Here is a 14,168-nt window from a genome sequence, read left to right as displayed (position 1 = left end):
ATTCTTGATGTCCACAGAAGGCAGCAGGGCGAGGGCACCCAGGGGGACTCTCTGTTGGATCTGAGCGCCCTGGTCCTCTTCCTGGCCGCCATTCCTTCTCCCATCCTCATCTTTTCTTGCCTCTCTTCACCAACACTTTCTTTGTTCGCTTTCTTGCCTACTTCTACCTGTTACAGATACTCTTTTTTTTTCCACTGCTTTACTCCCCCTCCCCATTTGGGCATTGGCGCTTCTCCTGTTCGGGAACAGAGTCATTTCTCAAACCTCCTGGAGGATGTCTGAGGAACAGTGGAGAGGGGAGGCGTCTCCTTGAAGGCCAGTGAACCTCTGAAGCTATCTTAGAGCCCTGTCCCGAGGCTAGGACTCTTTCTAACACCCTCTCCCTTCCCCCATCCCTCTCCCTTCCCCGTACTCCCTTCCCTCCCTCCCCCACTCTCTCCTCTCCCTCACCCTTCTTTCCCTTTGATTCTGCAACTCTCTTCCTCGTCCCCTTTCTTCTCGTGGACCCTAAGACCACGTCCCACTTATCTTTTTAGTCTCACACCCCTGCCACCCCGTACCCTCCCCACCTCCCCTACCCATCCTCCTCGGTCCCATCGCCCCCTTCTCGTCCTTTCCTCTCCCACCGCCCTTCCCCGCTGCCTCTGGAGCGGGCGCGCTGGGACAATTGGCGAAGTTCTGCCGGACTCCAGGCCCGGGACAAGGAGCAGTTCCGGACTCTGCTCAGCAGCCGATGACGTTACTGAATTGTGCGCATGTGATTGGCTACTGGCTTTACAACGGGAGCTCCTGAAGAGATTCTCAAGGCCGGTTTCTTTGTCCCTCCGTCTCTCAGGTTGAGTTGGGGGAAACAGGCCATGGAAACTATACAGTACTTCACAAAAGGGTTTAGGGCCTACCAACTAGGCAGAGAGCCGGTGACTCAAGCCTTGGGCGTGTGCTGTGCCAGATGAGGGAGCAGAGTCAATGATATAAAATGGTGAGTGGGACTGAGAGTGGAGGAGGAAAGCTTAAGAATCGGAGCACCGGATAGAAGGTAACAATCTAGGAAGGCGTGGGGTAACTTTCAACCCCAGCTGTGGTCTCTTGTCTTCAGTGCTAAGGGTGTCACCTTGAAACAGAGCTTTGGATTTGGAATCAGGCATTTAATTTCCAGTCTTTGTTCTTCTGTTTGTAGGACCTTGGGCAAGTCACTTCATTCTGTTTCCTCTCTTCAAGGTAGAAGTGATAATACCGACGTACTTATTTAACTGGTTTTATTAAAAGGATTAAATGGGAACGTACTTTTTAATTATTAAACCTGTCATTATTTTAGTAGATAATTTGGTGTAGCAGAAAGAATCCCGGATCAGGAATGAAAAGTCTTTGGTTATCTTTCCTGTTTCTGTATGACCTTCGCCAAGTCACTTTTAACCCTAGTGGGCGTCCGTGTCCTCACCTATGAACTGGGAGAACTGGACCAGATGATCTCTAAGATCTCTGTTGGCTCTAACATTATGTGATTGACTGCTAAAGCTTAGCATCCTCCTTTAATTCACCCCTTCGGAGGAAGACTTCACTTCCCTTTTCAGGACTTGAGTTAATCTCCCCCTTTTGTGAGAAAGCCACCTTCTCTTAGGTACCCTGGTGAACCTGCTTTTCACAGAGTTCAGTCCTCTCCCCCATCCCCAACAATGAAAGTACAGATCCCAAACAGTAGCAGCTTACATGTAGGGCTCATCCTTCATGGAGACTCTCTCCCCAGGCTACTGGCAAGAGCAGAATTTGGAGCTGGGGACTCTGGCTCCACTCGAAGAGGCCATGAGCTCCACAGTCTGGAGCAGCCCTGACATGCTGGCCAGTCAAGGTGAGAATCCAGGCCCCCTCATCTCAACGTCCCTCAGTTCCCTCCGCCATCCTCACATCATCTCCCACTCATGTTGCCTCCACCCTGTGTTCTCACTCCCCTCATTACCACACAACTCTTCCCCCTCTCCATTTGACATTTTAGTACTTAGTTCTACACCACCAACTCCCCTGGCACCTACTCCTCCTTCCCTCACTCCGGTACAGGGACCTCTGTATCCCTTACACCTTTTTACAAAAATAAAATGATTCCAGGAGGAGTGTATTACTCAGAACAAAGAGGTTCTGGAAGGACACAATCAAGATAGAATTCTTCAAAAGGAACCAGGGACAATGGGATTACCAGTCAAAAATCGGTTTATGGCTAGCAGTAAATGATAGGTTTCCCAAACCTTTCGTTGAGATATATTTAAGGAAGATATCACTTCCACCTTTATTCAGCCAGCTCAGTCTCTGGCTTGCTAACATTAAAGTCGTAGTTTTGATTCTCAAGTTAGATGATTACCTGAGGCGCATTCCAGTGAAAAGAGCACTGCCTTGAGAGTCAGGATTCTGGTCCTAACTAGAATCACTGATCGGTAGAATGATCTTAAGCAATCACTTCGTGTCCATTGCCTCATTGTCTACATCTGTAAAATGAGGGAATTGGATTCCATGATTCCTAAGATCCCTGTCAGTTCTAATTTTTATGATTCTAAACGCTAAAACTAGCAGCCAGGCTTTGGGCTCCAATTTGGAGACAGCCACTCAGAAGCGTTGGTGTTTGGTGTCAGCTCCGGCAGGTGCCACCTTCCCTCTTCAGGGCCCCTTCTCTGCTAGGAACGCTCATTGAATATTCCTTGGAAATGGAGCCCTGGTGACCAGGAAAGACAGGAATAAGCAGATAGGGCAGGGGTAAGGTTGGTGCCATAGGGAGCATGGAAATTGGTTTAAATTGCTCAATTAGGGAATGTAGGAAGTACATTTCTTGGTTTCTGATTCAGAGGCAACAGTGCTGGTTAAGTAATTTAGTACCATAGAAGAAATTGTGTGGTTGTTTCAGGAATCAGAGCTAGAAGGTGTTACTTTAGCTCTGCAGAGGTCAGTGCCATTGGGTCACAGGAAGTCAGACCTGAAGATGAGGGAATCAATATTAGGAATCAGAATCCATGCTTTGGGGAACATGGGACAATATTGGGTGGAGGAAGCAAGTGTCACACAGACTGAGGGGCTCACAGCTAGGCCTCATTAGAAGGCATATTTGGGATTCAAATGACTCATCCTCACGATATCTTACTAGTCCTTTTTTTGTTTAACTTGACTAAGTAGAGAGGGATTAGAAACCATATTTCTATCACATCGAAGGGAAAACTTTAATCCATTATTCTTTAAAAGAACGTCAGGATAGTGATTTGGGTTTGTGTGTTGATTTGGGAGGCGGGTAGTACTGATACTGAAAGGAATATGTTAAGGGAGCTGATGATTGAAGGGAAGTTATTGTTGGAGGAATTGAAAAGTCTGTCAAAACGTTTTAGGTTTTTTTAAAAATCTTTTTTGTTTATTTTGCAGTTTTATTAGCTACCTCTTGTGTAAATGAATGTGCAACCCACATTCTTGGGGGTTGGCCTTTTCTTCGCTTTTATAGTTTGGGCATTATTACAACCATTTCTGTTCTTGCTCTTATATGCAGGTGGTGGCAGGAAGGTAAAACAGAATGACAGACTCGTATGTGTGTTTTCAAAGGTGAATGGTAGAACTCTATCAGAAAAGATACATGGGGAGTGGTATGTGTAGATTTGGGGTGCTTTTATCCCTCTAAATGTTTGTGGCCCTGTCAGTTCATTCAGCAAATATTCAACAAGTGACTGTTTTTCTGTGCATTCAAAGCAAGAGGAAGTAAGGTCTGTCTTCCGCTGCCTCACCCCCACCTCTATTCCTTCCCCCATGATGCGTTAAGAGAATACAGAGACGTGGGCCTTGGATGGTCTGAATTAGATGAGGCGGACTGTGGCCCAGAAATGGGTGGAGGGGCTAGTGCTGCCTTAGGAAACTAACCCAATTCTACTCCTGCAGACAGTCAGCCCTGGACATCTGATGAGACAGTGGTGGCTGGTGGCACCGTGGTGCTCAAGTGCCAAGTCAAAGATCATGAGGATTCATCCCTGCAATGGTCTAACCCTGCCCAGCAGACTCTCTACTTTGGGGAGAAGAGAGGTAGTGTCCCATGAGTTATCTGCCTCCATGGGAAACATGGGCTGGAGAAGGGGGCTGCAGAGCTGAGAGGAAATGTCCCTGTAGTCCAGAGGCTGAGAAACATGAAGGGATGCTGTTTGGGGAAGCAGCAGGCCATGGGCTCCTCAGCTGGTTCCAGAGAAACTTCATAATTACGGCTCTGACCTAGGCCATGCATGGTCTTATAGGGTCCTGGAGTGACTCACCCCAAAGGAGCCCTAAGAGACAGCTAATGTCAGTGTTGCCCCAATGTGGCCCACAAATCCAACCTACTTTTCTGAGTGTCTCTGAGGCTACTGAACCCAATGGCCCAGGAAAGTAACTGAATAAACTAAAGACTACTCAAACTCAGGAGCAGTTTTTTTTTTTTTTCCCCCTGCCCCAAACCACACTAGACCCTTTCTTGAAAAAAAAGCTGGCCTGGGATTGGAAGATAAAGATGAAAGTCACCAGTAAAAGCCTTGCTTCCAATTCTCCCAATTTCCCCCAGCCCTTCGAGATAATCGGATTCAGCTGGTTAGATCTACGCCCCATGAGCTCAGCATCAGCATCAGCAACGTGGCCCTGGCAGACGAGGGTGAATACACTTGCTCCATCTTCACTATGCCCGTGAGAACTGCAAAGTCCCTCGTCACCGTGCTCGGTGAGGCTCCCAAACCCCAGTGTCTCCACAGCGTGCTTCCTTGCAAACAAATCTCCCTGGGTGGGCCCCTGAAGCAGCCTAGAGCCAAGCAAGTCTCCAAGCATTTTGGGAAAGTTCAGCGTGTGTTTCCGTTGCAATGGAATGAAATGCAAAGAGTGCTGGGGTCTAATCTTTTCTCCTTTACTTACTGTTTGCTCTGGGACAAATCTCTTACTCTCTTTGAGCCTGACTTTCCTAACCTGTAACAAAAGGATGATAGTGTCTGTTCCACTTACCTCCCAAGATTGTGTAAGGGAAACATGAGAAGTATGTGCAGTGTATGATTATAATTTCCAAGATGAGCACCCCAGTTGTTTGCATGCTCTCATCTTGATCCTACATTTCAATTTCCTTCTTTGCTCCCCTGAGCCTCACACTATGTCTGTGGCCACCCAGTTGTGCTTTTGGGTTGTTGGGTCATGTATCATCTCAGGTGTGGTAAATCTCTCACCACCATATCTCCTCCCCTGGGGTGGTCTTTCTCTTATCAAAGAGAAAGATAATTTCTCTAGCCTTCTACCCATCATAAACCAAAATAAAACTCAGATATCCTAACCCTCAGAGAGTCTGTCTCGGCAGGGAGAGATAAGGTGTGACCTCAGGGTGCTTTTCTTTCCTATCCTGGCCATCCCCTATCCATGGCAGGAATCCCACAGAAGCCCGTAATCACTGGCTACAAGTCATCATTACGGGAAAAGGATACAACTACCCTAAACTGTCAGTCTTCTGGGAGCAAACCTGCAGCCCAGCTCACCTGGAGGAAGGGTGACCAAGAGCTTCATGGTAAGTTCCTCCTGCCTTGGGGGGGGTGACAGGAGGAGGTGGTGCTGGGACAGCCGGGAGGAGAGAGGGAGTGAGGGGTACATGTCTATATGCCTGTGTATGTGCACATAAGGCATGGTGTAGAAGAAGAAAGGGGAATGACAGATATTCTGTGTACAGTCGTGTGTGTGTGTGTGTGTGTGTGTGTGTGCGCGCGTGCGCGCGTTGGGGACTCCATCCTCCTTGTGTGTACATATCCATTTCACAACTTCCTAAGTCTGCCTAAGTTGAGACGCACCATCTGTATGTCTACAGTGGGGCCCACACAATCTCTGCATGTTAGGGCTCACTCTGTGTCTATGTGTGTGTGCGAGTGTGTGTCTGTTTCTGCTCTCTAGGGGAACCAACCCGAATACAGGAAGATCCCAATGGCAAAACCTTCACCGTGAGCAGCTCAGTCACCTTCCAGGTCACCCGGGAGGACGATGGGGCAGACATTGTATGCTCTGTGAACCATGAATCTCTAAAGGGAGCTGACAGATCCACCGCTCAACGCATTGAAGTTTTATGTATGTCATGGGCTTGTGAGTGAAGAGTATCCGGTCTGAGATGGGGAGTGGGGAAAAGAAACGTGCGGGTTACTGTATATGAAGCACCAGGCACAGATAAGTAAATAGGTTAAAAAAAAATAAGACAAGAGTTGCCAGGGTTAGGCCAAGGGTCAGCAAACTTTTTCTAGGAATGGCCCAATAGTCAGCGCTTTAGGTTTTGAGGGCCATGTGGTCTCTGTCTCAACTACTTAACTCTGCTGTTGCTGCAGGGATGTAGCCATAGATCATATGTAAACAAATGAACGTAGCTATGTTCCAATAAGACTTTATTTACAGAAACATGTAGCTGGCAGGATTTGGCCCGATAGGTAAATTTACCATCTCCTAGGCTAGGCCAGTGTTATGCATCTAGATTGTAAATTGTAGCAGTAACTGTAGCAAATCAAGAATTAGAAGACAGATTCTAGTCTGCCCTCCACCGCTTACTAGCTGAGTGATGTTAAGGAAATTACCCCACTGAGCTTGATTCTTTATTTGCTAAATGAGAAGATGGACATGGAATCACAAAGGCTTCTTCTTGGTCTAACATACTATGAGTTCAAGAAAAGAGGTGGTAGGAAAACATGCTCTCTCTGGCATCATTATTCCCAGATTTTTCCCTATAGTACCCCCACTAGTCTGCCCCAGGTCTATGATTTTTCTTGGGATTCTGACCTGAAATGGCCACTGTCAAAATCACTACTCCCAACCTTTCCAAGGATCCTCATCCCTCTATGGAATCTGCCTTGAATATGGGTAGGAAACGACCCACTCACCTGAGGAAATTTACAAATTTTCAAAAAGAACTTTTCTGAGTGGAAAAGGTATGGGGAAAAAAAATGAAGTAGAAAGGCAGAAGATAATGAGTTATAAAAGAATGCATTTCTTGTCCTAACTTATCTAAAGGCTGGGTGTTTTTCTAAAATAACTCAAACCTTTCATCTCTTCCTTATGGAAGATCCAGGCCTGACTTCAGTGCTCTTTAAATCAATTGCTAGACCCATTGCTGAAACCTGACCATGAGGTAGGTTTGGGGTGGTGTCACTGTCCGTTTAGCAGACTCTCAATCTGGAAACAGATAACCTGGATTCTAGCCGCAGAGCCACTGCTTACTAGCTGTGTCACTTTCACCAAAGCATTTAATCTCATAGTGGCCCCTTCTTACTTCAGTGAATTTTCATGAGGATAAATGAAACGCTATATAATGAAAGAACTTTGTAAACTTCAAAGTTCTGTATTGCTATAAGGTGTTTCTCTGATTACTAGTTCTGAATGTAAAGCCCCCGGCCTTGGGCTCCTTGTCCAGGGCCTGGTCCCTGGCCAGGGCTAAAGAAGGCCCTCCCCTGTCTGAGCCCCAGAGACTTCTCTGTTAGGTACTGGACCATCTGGCAGTTACTCTCCAGGGATCATTTTGGCCCAACTGTGATCAGCAGTCAGTCAACAAATGCTATCCTCCAGGTGCTGCACTAGAGGCTTCTCTGGCTGTGGGCCCCTGGAACACCTGTTCTCTTACCTGGCCTGATTCCCTTTGTCCTGTTTGATTGGACTGAAACACGTTCATTAACCGGATGTTAAGGTTGGCTCTATCCTTAGGGGAAGCTCGGCCTCTTTATCTGTTGTTCTAAACCGGCATCTGGTTGTATTGTTCTATGCGGCCATCTGGACCCAGCCTCCTAAGCAGCCCTTCGGCATCGGTGGCAGATGCCATCATTCCTTCCCAGAACCCATCTATATTGTGTCAGGGCCTTTTTGCAGCCAAAATATGACCTCCATCTCTTGCTGTTTCAAAGCTCTCACTTCATTTTTGGACCAGCCACTAAAAATGATATTCTGCATTAAAGCATTGCTTCCCGTTTAAGCTCCCTTGCAGAGAGGATGGAGAGGTTGTGAACTCAATCAGTGATCAAATTCAAGTTTATTTGTTCCGTCAGAAACGTGTATTAAGTCCCATTTATGTGCTAGGCACAGATGATCCAGTGATCCCCCTTCTCAGCTGTTAAGACATCCCTTGGGTCCCCAGCAAGGACAGACCTTCCATAATCCTACCTCTGCAAGGTTGCCATATGACTCCCTCACACATCCAACAGCAATAGTGGTCTTTGCTCACAGAGGTTGGGGGGTGGTCTTTGTTCACAGCCTCTTGGGCTCCTGGGCCTTTAAGGGTGGCGGCTGAAACGCATAACTGGATGATTCTGAGATCGAGGTGACCTTGAGTTTCACGTTGACCCCATTTCCTTCTCCACAGACACACCAACAGCGAAGATTAGGCCAGACCCTCCGCATCCCCGCGAGGGCCAGAAGCTGTTGCTTCACTGCGAGGGGCGTGGCAATCCCGCGTAAGAAGATCCATTTCCTGGATTGTAATACACCTCTACAGACTAAGACTTTGCCTAAAGTCTTCCCATCTCCTTCGTCCTGTCTGAGCCTCTCATTTTCCCTGACACTGTCTAACAACGCCCATCCTCTGACTGCTTCTCCTGCAGAGCAACAGAAGTGGGGAGGGGCCGCCCCCTGGCTGAGCCCCTGAGGGTCCTGTAAGGAACCAAGTCACAGTTAGATACAAGCGAGGCAATCTTCCTCGTCCCCAGACTGAACCCCAAGGAGTCACTCTCTGCCTGCCTCTGAGCAGCTCAGTGTCTCTGGCCCCTATAACTGCTCGAGCCTTCATCAAACTGTCCTTGACTTCCTTGCTCCCAGGTTTGTGTTGTTTTGTCCTTCTTTAGCTCCCTGCCCTACTCTTTTCTGAACACTTCGATTTCTCTGCCTCAACAGCCCCCAGCAGTACCTATGGGAGAAGGAGGGCAGTGTGCCACCGCTAAAGATGACCCAGGAGAGCGCCCTGATCTTCCCCTTCCTCAACAAGAGTGACAGCGGCACCTACGGCTGCACAGCCACCAGCAACATGGGCAGCTACAAGGCTTACTACACTCTCAATGTGAACGGTGAGCCCTCCGCAGCTCTCCTCCAGCAAACCACTTCTCCTCTCCTCTGCTATCCGGTACCCTGGTCTTTCCATCTCCTGATAGCATCCCCAGACCATAGTTAGGACTGGGCTAGTAGGGCAACAGCCCACCACCAGAGGGCCTGAGGACTTAGGCTCTAGGTCCATTCTAGAATGTGGAATAAGGAAAAATCAGTGGAATGGTGGACTTTCATCTGCCTTTGTTTAGCAGTGGTGACCCAGGCAACACCATCCTCCAGCCCCTGCACTCACCTGGCAACAAGAGTAAGAATTCTGTGTGTAGAGGCCCCAGAGCCGCTCAAGTGTGAGTGTAGATGCATCTCCCTTTGCAACAGGCTGTCCTCAGAGTTGCTCCTCCTGTGACTAGTACAGGATGCATGCTGCTGCTGTCATCTCCTTTTTCCACAGACCTTGGACACACTATACAGAATCTGGGTGGAAAATAGAGATAAGTTCGTACTATGCTGAGAGGCAGTCAGAATCTTTTCTCAGATGCCATATTTTTTAGAGAGACTAGATGATGTTCCTTCTCTGAAGTTCTTCCCAAAGGTGTGACCACACAATCCAGCTTCAGGAGAAGTGATAGGCTAGGACAGAGGCCGCTTTATGCAGAGTTGGCAGGAGGTTTTTTGAAGACCCCAACAGCAGTGGGGTCCTGCCAGAAAGCCTTAATAAGCCTTTCCTCAGAATAGGGGAAATGCATCGTCAGGGGAACATGAGAGACTCCCGTATGTGAAATGCCCATTAAAGCAGTGTAGGGATAGTAGCCAGGCCTCCCAGGGATAAGAGATCGGAGATCTCGGGACCAAAGTGTCTAGATGGGGTGATTCCAACTCCAGGAGCAGACCTCAGCATGTGGGAGCTGCCTCAGCACAACAAACAAAGCTATTGTAGGGTGCCAGGAGCAAGGACAATGCACTGCGGTCCTGTGTCTGCCCCCAGAGATCTGACGATGATTGGCAGTGAGAGAAAATTCCTGTGCCCTTGTGGTTGGTCTTTTGCTGATCCCCCCCAACCCTGTGCTAGAAAGTGTGGTCCTGTTTGACGGCATCTGCTGCCAGTGCTGACGCCTGGTGGTAGCATGAGTTACTGCATCTCCTTCAGTGGATAACCTCACTGTGCTTCCTCCAGATTACACCATCACACCCACCCCTCGTATCATAGAGCCCCGGGGACCTTCTTCTCCCTCCCTCCCAAGCAGAGCATAAAAACCAGAGCATAAGTTTTTTTTCCAAATAAGGCAGAGACAGGCAAGGAACTAAAAAGCTGGTCCAGTCAAGCCTGAGGAGACATAAGGCAGGAGAGACAAAATGTATGAGGAGTCAATGAGGCATCAAGGCTCAAGCTGAGTCTATAAAAAAAACAGAAGCTCTCCCATGGGTGGGAGAGCCGCAACTACAGCTCATGTAATTTGGGACACATCAGAACTGTGTCCTGGGCCTGTGCACTGTCTCCTCAGATCTGCGGAACTCTGACTAAGGCTGCGGCTCTCCTTCGCATGCCTGGCCAAACCTGTGCTTGGGAATCTGTCCTCTATAGATGCTGCTATGGAGGACAGATTCTCTATATCCAGTGGCCGAGACCTTGCCATCATGGGAGGAAGCAGTTCAGTCTTTGTCCTTCCCACAAACCTTTGGTTGGTGGGAAAGTGAAGATGGAGTCCCAGACCTCTCTGATGAGACCTGCTGGAGGATTGGGTGTTACTGGAACTCCAAGCTCCCCTACCAAGAAGGAACACTGTTCTTTATGCAGGGAGTCACATTCCATCGTCTTTTGTAAGGTGCTCTCAAAGTGCCTATTCCTGGCTCCATCAGTTTTTCACTTCTCCTTCCCTATCTGATATCCGGACAATGGGTGGATATGGTGAGAAGCCCCCCTAGAAAGGCCAGCTCAGAATATAAAGCAGACGGGAGGGTAAGAGGGCATGGGGGATAGGGAAGGAATACTCTGATAACCCAGAAATTGAAAGAAAGAGAGAGACAGACAGACACACCACACACACAAACACACACACACACACACCCCCAGAGAGAGAGAGAGAGAGAGAGAGAGAGAGAGAGAACAAGAGATGATTTAGACATGAAAGTGATGATCTTTGACCAAGGTCAAGCTTCAGGTTCACGAACTCAACTTAAAAGGTTCAGTGTGGGCAGATGTATCTATTTATTCATGATTACATTATTTTAAAACAATTACTCTGTTCCAGATACTCTGTAAGAAACTAGGTACAAAATAAGACGTATCCCTCTTTGCTGGATGATGCCACTCCATTCTCCTGATGTTAGTCCATGTTCTGTGCCGTGTAAGATGATCCATGGCCAGGTCAGAAATGCTGTAAGATAAAGGGTTCTTCCCAGACCTGACTGTGTGCATCCCACCTCCCTCCAGATCCCAGTCCGGTGCCCTCATCCTCCAGCACCTACCACGCCATCATTGGTGGGATTGTAGCTTTCATCGTCTTCCTGCTGCTCATCCTGCTCATCTTCCTTGGCCACTACTTGATCCGGCACAAAGGTCAGAGGCATGAGGGAAGCCTCAGGAGGACTTGGGCGTGGGTAGGGAGATCAGTGAGTGAAGGGCAGGCTGGTAGGAGCAGGCTGCAGGAAGGGCCTTTGGAGACTCAGTCGGCCCCTTGGAGAGTTTGAGGAGGAAGGAACACAGCCAACCCTGTGATAAACTGAGCACCTCCAACCCCACAGTAGAGCCTGATCACTTGGTGATCATCCAAGTAAAATCAAACCTTCCCACTCAGTCAGCCCCTGCTTCCCCCCTGCTGCTCTGCCTCCAGGGTCTCCTGCCGTAAGACAGAGAACTGCCGAAAACTCTGCATCTTCTTCCCATTCCTTCCTGCACTTTCCTCCTTTCTGTTTAGCCTCATGTTTTTTGTCCTTTGGTCTCCCTGTGCCTTGTCCTCACACCACCCCTTTGCTTTTCTCTCCTCTCCTGTATCCCTGCCATCTCTCCCTCCCCTCTTCTCACATGCCTTCCTCTCAGACCTCCCCCTCTGTTATTCCTTCTCGCCAGCAGCTGGACTTATGTGGACTGGGCAAATGCTAGCCAATCTCAGGTTCGTTGTCATGGAGCTGACCTAGCAGTTTCCCTATCACCACCTTACATGCACACACGCATATATACACACATACACACAGATATACAGACACATACACACACCATTTTTTTTTTTTTTTGGCCTGTATTATAGATCAGACTCTAATTAAAGGCAGGATTCATTAATTCTTGGAGGTGTGAGCAGGTGATGGATGTTGGCAGCAAGATGCAAATCAGGGCAGGTGGGGAGGAAGAAAGCTCTAGGCAGGAGAAAAATTACAGAAGCAAGGTGTGGGTGGGTGGTGGGAAAGTGGACAGAGGGGCTTCAGGGGTTTGGAAACTGCTCCTAAAAGAAGGAGCCTCTCTCTCTCCCCAGGAACCTACCTGACACATGAGGCGAAAGGCTCTGACGACGCCCCAGATGCGGACACAGCCATCATCAACGCAGAAGGCGGGCAGTCGGGCGGGGACGACAAGAAGGAATATTTCATCTAGGGGCAGCCCCCCAGGGACCCCGTGGGCACTGCTGGGGCCATCACCAACCTGGACTTGTACAGAGCGACCCCAGGGCCGCCCCTCCCGCTTGATCCCCAGCCCCCCCCCCCACCCCCCTGTACAGAATGTCTGCTTTGGGTGCGGTTTTGTACTCGGTTTGGAATGGGGAGGGAGGAGGGCGGGGGGAGGGAAGGTTGCCCTCAGCCCTTTCCGTGGCTTCTCTGCGTTTGGGTTATTATTATTTTTGTAACAATCCCAAATCAAATCCGTCTCCAGGCTGGAGGGGCAGGGGTCCTGGGGTGAGGAAAGCAAAAAAACAAAAAAAAACAAAAACAAAATTTAAAAAACCCAGAGTGTTAGGAGGAGAATGAGGAGAGGGTAAGGGCAGGAAAGAAGCGGGGTCAGTTTGGTGGGGGGCTCTCACCAGCCCTCCATCTTCTACAGCAGGGGCTCTTCCCAGACTTCTCCAGGGATGGGGAGGTTGTGAGCAGGAGCTGGAGGTGGCTTCTCCTCTGTTAGTCGCACACCTTGAACTCTGGACAGAGGAGCAGGTACCATCTGACACCCCCTTCTCCACCCCAACAGGAAAGGAGTGAATGGGGGTCCCCGAGGGGATGTGACCTGCAGGTGGCATGCAGCCACGCGCGCGGGGGCCCAGGGCTTCCCCGTGGGGGAGGACACAGGTCCTTGCAGGAGGGGCAGATTTGGAGAGGAAGGATGGCAGAGATGGCCCGCCACGATGAATGAAGCCAGGCCCTTTTCCCAGGAACCGCTCTCGGTGGGGATAGCAGAGCAAGGCTGCCCCTCCTTGCTCCAGCAGCTGTGGGAGAGGCACTGCTCTGGGCCCTAAACTGCATCCGCTTCCCCGCCGAGGGGCCCTTCACTCTCACCCGAGCCCTGGACTGTGGCAACCACTCATCTTATGGCATTGCTCGGCAACTCCTCCTCCCTGTCTTGTGCTGCCCTGTGCCCCTTCCTGTTCCAGAAGCTGTCCCTTAGTCCTCCCTCCCTCCCTCAGCAGCCAGGCAGACATAACAACAAAAATACTAAAAGGAGCTTCACTGCACTGAGCTGTTTCCTGCCCAAACGAAGGGAATAATGTGAGTGCGTGTCTGTGTGTGTCTGTGCACGTATGTGTGTGTGTGAGTGAGAGGCAGAGGGGCTCCTGGGCTTGTGGGCGGGCTGTGGGGGGAGGGCTCCTGTAAAGGAGGGCTTTGGGAGCTGACGGTCCCTAGGCAGGCTGTGTACCTCACCTGGGATGTTGCCCCATCCTGGTATTTTCCATGCCGTCCCCAGCGCCCATCTGTCATGGAGAAAACAGTCCCAGGGTGTGTTTTTGCTCACGTCCGCCTCATCTCTCCCTAAAACACAGGGCATTCAACCCCTGCCTCCATTTCCCCTCTAAGAGCCAGGGAGTCAGTGCCACAGCCTTTGCTATGCATCCCTCAGGCCTCTCCCTGGCGCTGACCCCTGGAATGACCACTGTCACTTCTTGTTCCCATAGTCTGTACCCGGCGCGTTGAGGGCTGGGAGTGATGCTGCCTCTCTCCTTCCCATCTCCACCCCTGCTTTT

General features: G+C 49.5%; 1 protein-coding gene across 3 annotated transcripts in view; it reads left to right on the top strand.

Annotated features, from left to right (window-relative positions):
- CADM3 (cell adhesion molecule 3) overlaps positions 1 to 12,729 on the top strand; it is a 29,069-nt gene extending 16,340 nt beyond the window's left edge. The window contains exons 2-10 of one of the 3 annotated variants that reach the window (XM_061183243.1): positions 1,745 to 1,846; positions 3,898 to 4,038; positions 4,547 to 4,699; positions 5,384 to 5,521; positions 5,899 to 6,069; positions 8,336 to 8,426; positions 8,863 to 9,032; positions 11,441 to 11,566; positions 12,477 to 12,729. In XM_061183243.1, coding sequence (XP_061039226.1) covers positions 1,745 to 1,846; positions 3,898 to 4,038; positions 4,547 to 4,699; positions 5,384 to 5,521; positions 5,899 to 6,069; positions 8,336 to 8,426; positions 8,863 to 9,032; positions 11,441 to 11,566; positions 12,477 to 12,595 — 1,211 coding nt within the window. In that variant the 3' untranslated portion in view covers positions 12,596 to 12,729. Of the gene's footprint in view, positions 1 to 1,744; positions 1,847 to 3,897; positions 4,039 to 4,546; positions 4,700 to 5,383; positions 5,522 to 5,898; positions 6,070 to 8,335; positions 8,427 to 8,862; positions 9,033 to 11,440; positions 11,567 to 12,456 lie in introns of all 3 variants that reach the window. The other 2 variants (XM_061183244.1, XM_061183245.1) reach the window with 2 other exon arrangements.
- Positions 12,730 to 14,168: the final 1,439 nt, after the last annotated feature.

Source organism: Eubalaena glacialis, chromosome 3 (assembly GCF_028564815.1).
Source record: "Eubalaena glacialis isolate mEubGla1 chromosome 3, mEubGla1.1.hap2.+ XY, whole genome shotgun sequence".
NCBI classification, from domain to species: Eukaryota; Metazoa; Chordata; class Mammalia; order Artiodactyla; family Balaenidae; genus Eubalaena; species Eubalaena glacialis.
Note: the sequence above shows the minus strand (reverse complement) of the source record. Positions and strands in the feature narration are given on the sequence as shown.